The sequence below is a fragment of the Acanthisitta chloris genome, unplaced genomic scaffold (assembly GCF_000695815.1).
Source record: "Acanthisitta chloris isolate BGI_N310 unplaced genomic scaffold, ASM69581v1 scaffold35983, whole genome shotgun sequence".
In the NCBI taxonomy this organism is placed as follows: Eukaryota; Metazoa; Chordata; class Aves; order Passeriformes; family Acanthisittidae; genus Acanthisitta; species Acanthisitta chloris.
The window spans coordinates 2,218-12,691 of record NW_008663840.1 but is presented as its reverse complement, the minus strand read 5'-3'; the positions used below and the strand labels follow the sequence as shown (position 1 = coordinate 12,691).

Genomic DNA, 10,474 nt, shown 5'->3' with positions numbered 1-10,474 from the left:
AAAACAAATGAGCTCTTATTTTGTAAACTCATTTTGCGGTCGCTATCCAAATGGCCCGGACTACCAGTTACATAATTATGGAGATCACAGCTCGGTGAGCGAGCAATACAGGGACTCCGCCAGCATGCACTCCGGCAGGTACGGATACGGCTACAATGGCATGGACCTCAGCGTCGGGCGCTCTGCTTCCACCCACTTTGGTGCCAATGAGAGACCCCGCAGTTACCCGGCCAACACCACCTCTGCCTCGACAGAGCCCAGGTACAACCAGCCCGCGACGTCTTCCCACTCGCCTCCCCCTGACCCTCTGCCCTGCACCGCCGTGGCCGGTTCGCCTGTCAACGACAGTCACCACGGGGTGAAAAACTCCCTCGCCAACTCCACCAGCACTTCGTCCAATTCCAGCAGCAACACGCACATCAGCAGAGACGGGGTTGGCACCTCGTCTGGGACTGAGGAAGACACTCCAGCAAGCAGCGAGCAGGCAAGTGCCCCGACCGACCAAAGCACAGCCCAGCCTTCACAGCCCCAGATCTACCCCTGGATGCGAAAACTGCACATAAGTCATGGTAAAGCAAATACCCTGTTCTTTCTTTATTTCTCTGGAGGAAAAGGAGGATTTAATGTAAACCGGGTGGCTGCGCCGAGCAAGGTCGGGGAGAGGGGGCGAGGAGGGCGTGAGAGCGGGCAGTCTCTGCGCACACCACAACTCTGCTCGCAGGGAAGCACTCTCCCTTCTCTGTGCGAGTTCCCCCCGAAAGGACAAAAAAACCCCGTCCGGCCCCAAAAATACAGCCCGCCTGACTCCCAGAGCCGGCGGGTGAGCAGAAGGCGCCTTTCCGAAGGGGATCGGGAGCAGAGTCTGCTCCCGGCTCTCCTCTGGATGGGGGAATCTTCCAGTGGGAACGGCGCGGCTGACCCCATTTATTTTGCTGAGGCATATTAAAAAGAGAATAGGAGAGGGCGAGGAGGGCAGTTTTCACTGCTGGGAAGCCGTGGGGGAGGGAGGGGCGAGTCGCCCCAAACTCGGAAAGAGAGCTTGAGGGGCGCGGGGGAGCGAAGCAACTTCTAGCCCCGGGAACCTGCCCTGCCCTCGCTGCTGGGGGAGCGGCCGGGGGCTCGCTGCCTCCCAGAGCCTTCTCCAGCTCAGCCGAGGGAAAGGACTGCATGCTTTAGCTTTGCTCTCCCAGCCCTGAAAACCCAGCTAGCAGCAGAGACATCCTTCAAAGCAGCTTATCTGGGGCAGACGTGAGGGGGGAATTAACCTTCCTCCCCCCTCCAAAAAAAAAAAGAAATTGAAAAAAAATTCAATTAAAAAAAATCGAACCGCAAATCCCAGCGAAAACTTACCGAGACTACCAAATCCCCCTCCCCCAAGCCTTTTCTAAGAGGGGCTAGAGGGGGAAACTTGTTGAGCGCTTATCCAAACCAGAAACAAAACCAAGCAGGACTGAGAATAACGGTCCTGGTCGCTGGTAGCTGTAATGAGACACGAAGGCTCCGAGTGGCTGCTGAGAATCTAAATCATGTACTTTTCTCTTCCAGACAACATAGGGGGACCAGAAGGGAAAAGGGCTCGGACTGCTTACACCCGCTATCAGACCTTGGAGCTCGAAAAGGAATTTCACTTCAATAGATACCTGACCCGCAGAAGAAGGATTGAAATAGCACATGCTCTTTGCCTCTCAGAGAGACAAATAAAGATCTGGTTCCAAAACAGGAGAATGAAATGGAAAAAGGATAATAAGCTGAAAAGTATGAGCATGGCTGCTGCAGGAGGGGCATTCCGTCCCTAAGCGTTTGATCAATTAAAAGTACTGAGCAGTATTAGCTGACCCTGCGTCTCATGTCAGTACTAAGTTGACTTTCTAAAACTTCCTTGTGTTACTTCTGTGAAGAAACCCTGTTCTTGTCACCCTTATTCATCTTTTAATCATGAGCCTGTTTATTACCATTCTCTCGCGTGTATAAGTAGATCTGCTTTTATCGTACATTTCTTTGTCTTGAATGGCTTTGTCTTGAAAAAATAATAGATGTTTTAACTTATTTATATGAAGCGAGCTGTGTTACTTGAAGTAACTGTTAAAACAAAACTAAACTAAACAAAAAAGAACAAAAAGGAAAAAAAGAAGGTAAAAAAAAAAGAGAGAGAAAGAAACCCTCCCCCGGTTTAGTACAAATGTTATGTGTTGCACTCAACCTGCTTAACTGTGCATGTGTGGTCAAGTGTTAATGTCTGTATAGCTCCAAGCTGTTAAAAATATTTTTATTCAAACTACCTATATAATTCCTGTGTAATTAATGCTGTTGTAGAGGTGAAATGATGAAATCAACTGAACTTGTCCTACGTGTAGTGAATAGTGAATCTGTGACGAAAACTGTGATTCCAAGCAGTATGTCCTTGCTGTGCCTTTGTATATGACTCTTTGCACGAACTCTTAGAAGTGGCTCTTATTAAGCGCAGCTTCTGTGATGTATGTTTTTTGTGAACAAAGTTACAAATATAGTCAAAGTCTGGCTGTTTGAGCAAACTGTGATCAGCTTTTTTTTTATTATTATTATTATTTGTTTTTAAAAAAATGACTGGAAATCAACAAAAAAATAAACTTTCTATTGTAAAGTTTTCGTGATCTGGTTTGTGCAAAGCAAGAAGTTGTGCTTCCTGATTTGCCTCTGAAAAAAAATTACCCCGTGCAGAGTTTGTAATAATATTTTACCTGGCTGCTGCTGCACGTTGCAAATGGTGAGTACTGTGATTGTCCGCTACCAGTATTCTTAATTGAAAGTTTGACCATAAGTTCTTCCTTACTGGTTTCTCGCTAGGTGGAAAGCTGCATTGCAGGACCACAATAAACACCCTTTGTGGGTGAATCAACTGTTAGTTGCTTGCTGATGGTTTTTAAAAGACCAAACCAAAACATGTGTTTTGTTAAAACACGCTGCTAACTCCAAGGCGTGTTTGCATCGCTCTGGAATTTCTCCTGTGGTTTCATTAAGTATATTTACAGGACAGCCACGTCCGAGCCCTCTGCGTCTATTAGTAACCCTCGCTAGCCACATTCCCACTCTTCACCCTTTAAAGATTTTTGGTTTTCTTCACTACAATTAGTTTGCTATAAACGCAATGTTACTTACCCCATCAGAGCTTGAATGGTTAACTCTTCTGAGCTTCTAAGAGCAACTAAAGATTTGCACATTTACTGACTGGTTACATTGATGCCTTCCCTTAAAAGTTATAAAACAGTAAACTTTATAAGCCCCAGTTCCGGCTATATGACATTTGGGTGCCAAATGAATAGGGTTTTGTCTATGAATTAGATCGTAAAATCATCCATAGCACAGACAGATAGGCTCACTGGCTATAAAAAGTCACGTGGTGCCATTAAAGTAAGTTTTATGGTTTTGGGGAGTTGACATCCAACATTATATACCACATAACATATAATCTCACTGACGCTGGACTTCATTTGACTCTTTTGCAGGCTACGTGTGCCTCCTGGCCATTCAAATTGTCAGGTTTAGGGACAGAAGTATCCAAACCACAAGTTCTCAGTACTATATGAAAAATGGCTCCTTGCAAGTCAAAGGTAAGTTTTGTGCACAAGTTCCTTGAAGTTTATTTGTACAGTGGGGAAGCCGAGGCTCCTGCTCGCTCTCGCTGCCTCTCGCCTCTTTCTTTCTCTTTCTCGTTCCCTTCTTCCCCGCCTGGAGCTTTTCAGGACGGTCCCACCGAGCCCGAGAGGCAGGATCAACCACTAATGGTCCAGGTTGTGCTGCAAATTCCGCCCCCCCCATCCCTTCACTCGCAGCAGCTAGCTCTCTATTTTAACGATCAAATCAAAGTAAACCACAATAAGCGGCTTTGGCAGAGATGGATTTTGGGGCCTAGCTTTAATCACTTTGACTACCGCAGAAGATAATTACTTCCTTTGCTCCAATAGACTCTCCAAGTTTGGAGAGGTTTTGTTTAGCAAAGAGTAGTTACTACAGGCGATTAAAAAAGGGGGGAAACAAAATATATAGGGCTTGATATTATCTGGGCAGCATCTTATGTAGGCATGATAGAGTTGAAAGTGTGATGACATGGTAATAATCTATGGATTGGTAAAATATGTTGCACATCAGAGCTAGTATTAAAATGGCACAGACTGTAGTGGAATGTTTAGATACATATTTTCTGCATTGGGTTGTGCAGAAAGCTTTAGCTATGTGTATATGCCTGTCTGCGAGTGTATAGTGTGTTTTGGGGATGCGCATCTATAACGTTGCTGTAACTTTACCCTGATCCTATATGTAATCGCACAAATATAAATATATTTAAAGTATATGTGTGTGTGTCTGCATGTACAAATTGATGAATCTGTCGGTGTAAAGTCGTGTATGTGCAAATATGTGTCTAATATTAGTGTATTTATGTATACAAAGGGTGTGCATGTGTGCATTCATATATATGTTTCTGGGACTTTTTTTTTTTTTAAGCGAACCAATTGACTGTAACTTGTAGCATTAATACAAGAGACTACAGGTCATTAGAGTGCTGCAAATTATGAAATACGGGCTTGGTTTATTGAAGATTGTAAATATCCCCTTAGCTCTGCTCTCTCCCTTTCTGCCTTCTATTGCTGGCTGCCATTGTGGTGTAGGCCCCAGCTGCGTGTTTACTTCAACATTCTTTTTATTTAAGTGGACTGTTCTCACTAGAGTGTGATTACTCAGCAATAAACTTTATGGCCGGATTTAACTGTAGTCTTTGAATTTCCAGGACTTGAATGAAAGGGTGAAAGGAACTCTATTTTTTCTCTGGGTAGCATTAAGGCCTGATCCTTATCCTCAGAGCTGTTACTTTGGCGAGTGATCTCCAGGGGTGCAAACAGAGTAGTAGGGGGCTAGGGAAGAGATTTGAGAATTGCCTATGATCTATCTATCTATATACCTATATATCTCCAAACCAATTGTGGGTATCCCTTTCTCTGCTCAGGTTTGGAGTAGCATGGATTCAGGAGATTGCATTGCTTTCCTTTTATGTGTCATGAAGGTGGGTTTGCAAAATAATGGGGCGATTTGATGCGGGAGACCAGCTTTGTTTTATTTCGCTAGTGCTATCCTGTTTGAATATTGTGGTTTAGGCTGGTTCTACTACTAAGACCAAAACTGAGAGAAAGCACAGGGGTACGGGGCGGTAAGGTTGTTGTGCACCTCTGTAAGGTCTGCACATTGCTGACCGAGTCCTATTTTGAATTTAATTGTCTTTAACATTATAGAAATGGTACTATATAAGGTAGGTTCACCTCAAAGATCTCAGTTTTACAAATATTTAACATTTAATGTCACATCTCGTGTAAGATAAATGGAGCCTGAAGCCTTTGTGTCTGTCGATCCTTCCTATGAACACTAAACAAACACATCTGCATATATTTTATATTAAAAATGGGAAAGGCTTTAAAAGTGCATATCCAAATCCACATTTGAAAATCATTTCCGTTATAAACAGCTGGAGATTTTATAATACACTGGCTGTCACATATTCTTCAATAGGAATACCAGAAAGTTATATATGATAGGCGTGTATTATGTTATCCTATATGCCATAAAATTTTATAGTTTGAGGCAAGGCATGAAACCCCTTTAAAAGTTTGGGCTGCCTTTATTTGCGGGTCCTTTTCCAAGGAATATCCTTTGCTTATACACGGGAATGATACTAGACACAAACCGCTCACAGTTACTCAGTATTCAACAACACTGCATTATTTGAAATAACTGAAGAATATACAAACACACGCGTTCTAGTAATATTTTAGGATCCTGGATATCATCGCGGATTGTGATTTTTCATTGTCTAGGGTGAAGAGCTTTGCTACTGCTTATTTTCCACATTTTTGAATGTGGTTTCTGGAGCATATTCCACGCTAAGCAATGTACAGACATTCAAGAGCTACGGAAAAGCAAAATATCCACAAGTCCAGAAACATAGAAACCCGCCCGTAGTGCAGGAAACACTAGCAACAAAAGAAAGTTATCTAGAAATGGCAACTTCATCATATTTCTGGCCCTGCCCTCTCCTAAGCAGCACAGTTGAAGCCATTCAAACCCAGAAACGCATTAAGATTTCCTAATCCGCTTTTAAATTTGAAATTCAAACGAGCTCAGACTGCCGAACTCTATGAAAGTAGTCCCAAGTCCGAATTGTTTTCCTAGGGAAATTGTCATGGAGAATTATCGCTGGGAATCAGGAGAGAGATCTTATCTTCGCACGTTATTTGTCTGCTGTGTTTGGGGGATTAATGCGTGTGAATTTGTTCTACTTTAGGCATGGCAAGTTGCGTTCTGCGACTTGAAATATAGTTTACTCAATCCTTTGAAAGAAATACTTGCGTGTAGTGTCTCATGTCTGAGCGTAAGGTCAATTAAAGATGAGGCAGTTCTCTTAATGTGTGTAACTGGTGACTTTGTAAGACATAACTTTCTCTAAACCAGGAGTATAACAATCCAATGGAAAGTCACCCGTAAATTACAGCTCTGCTGCCTTGTCTAAACCACGCAAACGCCCTAATTGCAGAACATTACGGGGAAATTATTATTCTGCCATTTCCTTACATTTAATAAGTGTGTATCTGTGGAAGGGTGACAATAGAGGGGTTTGCAATCTGCTCCATGGGAAATTGAATGGAACAGATCATGAGGGGCGGATCAGGAGGTTTCGATTTCAAACCCTGGATCCTGGAGCAATGCCCTCCCCGCAAATACAGATTTAACGCATTAAATGCGGACATAAGTAAATTTTCCCGACCAAGTTAAGATGTCCCTTTGTTTTCTTAGTTCTTTATCTTTCCTGCCCTCAAAATCGCCCCGATTTGAAGCTAGAGTTGCTAGCCAGAGCGCAAAACCACAGCTCCCACAGCCGCCTAGTCATCTTTGAAAATATTATCCCTTTCAAATTAAAGCATCCTCACTAATGCCTCTTTGGAAGGCAAATACTCATGGACCATCCCAGTCACATGTTCCTGTCGCTACATGCACAAACAATATCAAATCTGACACAGATAGCGTGTAAAATTTGCAAGGATTTTGCCTTATATCACGCAAAAGGAACCTTTCCTATATCCTCTCCCCAAAAAAATGTCTTTTCAATAATAATATTTGCTATGAAGGTTATTGGGTAATTATTGCAATTTTGTGGAACAGTCCTTGCTTGAGGTGAAGTCTGTCTCTGGATAACAAATGGCAGCCCGTGCAGTTCACTGCCAGGTTAAGTAAATGCAGAAAAGATAAATCTGCACACCCTAGGAATCACCAGCAGAGCTCGCTTTAGACCAAGTTCACAGTCAACTCGTTTGCCTAGACAAGGCTTCACAAACAATTAGAGTTGTTTCTTTATGTTTAAATCAAGGAGAAATGGCTAAGACCCTTCAGCAGAGAGCTGCAGCTTTCCCCCCAACACTGCATTCCTTCCAACCTCACGCCCAGAACTTACCCAGCATTTCACCTGCAATTGTAACCATATAGCGCCTTTGAGTAACAGGCTTCCCTCCAACGCTGCCGAAAGGCTGTGCAAACTGATCTAACAGCACTTTACAAAGATGCGAGATTAAGGAAAAAGAAAAAAATTAATTAAAAATGCAAAAGTATCCGATTTCTCAACAGTAAGAAGAAGGAAAAAAAAGCCCTTAGAAAGCTGGGGGAAACGGCAGAAGTATTGAAACAAACAGTGCGAGTCTCTTACTCCTAAAAGAAGCTGCATAGCTTTTGTATATCTTTGTGGTTAAGGGCGTTACAACTGCAGGTCAAAAAGTTGAGGGTCAAAAGTTTACGTTTTGCACCACTCTTAGTCATTCGCCCAGACAGAGTTTGATGTCAATGTTATAGCCGAGATCTTGACTATCAGCACAAAAGATAAAATAGCTTTGAGTTACGTGTGTATCACAGTATGGACTCCAGGTGAACCCTACTGGCTGAATGACCTCAATTACCGAGGAAAGGATAGAAAATTCCTCTTTTCAAGACTAATACACGTTGTATTTCATCTTGAATTATCGGCCACATTTGTGTCTGAATATCTCGGGTTCAGCCGCGGCAGGTAAACACGCGTGTTACCCCCCACAGCAGCCACTGATGCTGCTTCCTCCTAGAATCAGGTAACAAAATGCTTCACCCTTGTTTATTATATAATAACCTGCTTTAAGAGGTTTGATGTTAAGCCTTCTCACTTTGCAAAATGGCAGGAAGATAAGATAGGAGCGAAGCTATTAACGCGTGTATCGATCCTAGCCTCGTCTTTGTTTTTGCTCTCATTTCTGTAGCGACCGCTAAACTGTGCTTAAACAGGACATGCTGGAGATAATACGGGTTATATGTTTGGTCCGAAGGACCTCGTTTAAAATGCGGAGCGGTGAGGCCGTGTTGGAAAATGTAACAGAGAAGCTGGCGCCGCTCCGTGATTTGGAGGGTTCTCACAGCCTTCTGGAATTACCCGACGCGGCAATTCCCAGCGAAATGGGGAGTAGGAAGTGTTGTTTTTCTTCCCTCCACCCACTCATCTCCACCCCTCCAAGAAAAAGGTTTAGTGGAATTTCTTTGCGCAGAGTATTATTCCCACATTGCTGGGATTTTTTTGTTCCCAGTGCCACTTCTGTGTAGAAGTTTTAGCTCCTCGGTTAGACGAGTCTGCAGAGTCAACTGGCCAATATTGCACAGGGAAATTCATTCTGGAGAGGATCACTGCAGGCAGGATTCACCTTGAAATTTTGAGGATGAGGGGTCGATGCAAGAGGAAAAGCATATTCCCAAATAGGCATAATCAGATATGAAAGGTTTGGAGGAGGAGACAGGGCGACGAGGAAGTCCGAGAAAGAGCGCACCTCACCCCCACCCACGCCTTGCTGCCCCCAAGGCAGTAGCCTACACCGGCCTCTGTCTAGCTGGTACACGTGAATTATTTGCCAGCGACACAGCTGGATCGTGGCAGACAAGAGCTGTTTCTTGGGAACAAGTACGCGAGAGGTTAGATATCAGATTAGCCGAAGTGATTACTGGAGATTTTGCCTATAGTACCTGCTGAAGACTGGAAAGTATGTAATGCAAGTGTTTGCTCGGCGTGTAGACGCTGTTCACAAGTTGTTGCTGCTGCTCACTTGTATCGAGCCCTGGCACTGCACGTTTGGGGAGCCTGCCCGCGCTGGAGATAGTATATAACCTTTCACATCCAGAGTATTTATTTGGTGTAAGAGCGAGGCCTGATAACAAGCTAAAAACCGTGGCCAAATATCTATTTTGTTAGAGAATAGCAGGCGGATTGTTTCCAAGAATAACAATGCGTCTTTGATATACCCAGAATGAAAGCTGTTACTATAACAGACTTACTCAAAAGTAGGTGACCGAAATCCATTTACTTCCTCACTAGAACAATTAGTGGTTCGGATTCCATACTTTAAATCTGGTTTAGAATAAAAATATCAATGAGAATAATTTCAAAGAAGTTGAAACGGCGACTTCCATAAATATTGACTCTTCCGAATTTGTTTAAATTGTTAAAAAAAATGGCAACAGGCTGGAACAGAACAGTTAATAATTCGAGACGAACTCTTTCTGTCCTTTCACTCCCTGCATTCAGCATACTGCTCAAAGGTCTGCTCAAAAGACCATTCATTTAAAATCCGGGCACAAATCACATTTTACGTGTGTTTATTTAAGCGCGCCAGGACAGAGCGAGCAAATCCCGCCAACTATCCCGTTGTTAAGAGAAGCCCCAGTGCCAGGGAAGCCACCGCTCTTACCAAATGCTGAACTTGGGCAAAACTGCCAACATTGCCCCGGCAGCGCCCATCGGGAAGGAGCGCTCCCGTTCGCGGAGGCAGGAGCAGCCTCGGGGCTGTATCAGTCCCAGGAACAAAGAAAGGAATACAGTCGGTACATTCCATAACGTTTACATTTTCCCGCGATTTTTTTCTTATTTTTCTCTTAGAAGTAGTGACCTGGGCAAAGCACCCTGCTATCTAAAAGACACTGTTATAGACCTTTTAGAAAAACTAAGTCCAAGGCCGAGGTGAACTTCAGGTCACCGCGTCTAACAAATATGAAAATGTCGCCTGGTGAAGGGCACGCCTTGTTATTTAACAAAGACTGTCAATGTGTAAGATTAATAAGAAACAAAATGCACACGGTGTCACTTTTCGGTCACTTTGAAACTTGGGACAGCCTCGCATTCAAGAGGGGAAAGCTGGAGCTAAATATATTCAAAATGGTTCAAATCAAAGTCAAGCCAGGCTGCTAGTGCGATTCTTCCTCCTCCTACCGCTCTCGGTGGAGGATGCCCGGGCACGGCGAGAGGTTGACTTGTATTACTATTATTATTATTGTTATTATTATTACTATTACTACTGCTACTGCTGCTGTTATTATTATTTTCTCTTTCGTGGTAATTATGTTTTAGCCGCGTATGTGGAGGGTAGCAGGAGTGCTTATCTGTTTCAGCAGAGGA

General features: G+C 43.5%; 1 protein-coding gene across 1 annotated transcript in view; it reads left to right on the top strand.

The window, feature by feature from the left end:
- The window catches only part of HOXA5 (homeobox A5), a 2,146-nt gene extending 58 nt beyond the window's left edge, over positions 1-2,088 (top strand). Inside the window, exons 1-2 of the mRNA XM_009071119.1 lie at positions 1-569; positions 1,546-2,088. The exon at positions 1-569 is cut by the window's left edge and continues 58 nt beyond it. Of these exons, the coding sequence (XP_009069367.1) occupies positions 8-569; positions 1,546-1,796 (813 nt within the window). The 5' untranslated portion in view covers positions 1-7 and the 3' untranslated portion in view covers positions 1,797-2,088. The remainder of the gene's footprint in view (positions 570-1,545) is intronic.
- The last annotated feature ends 8,386 nt before the right edge of the window (positions 2,089-10,474 follow it).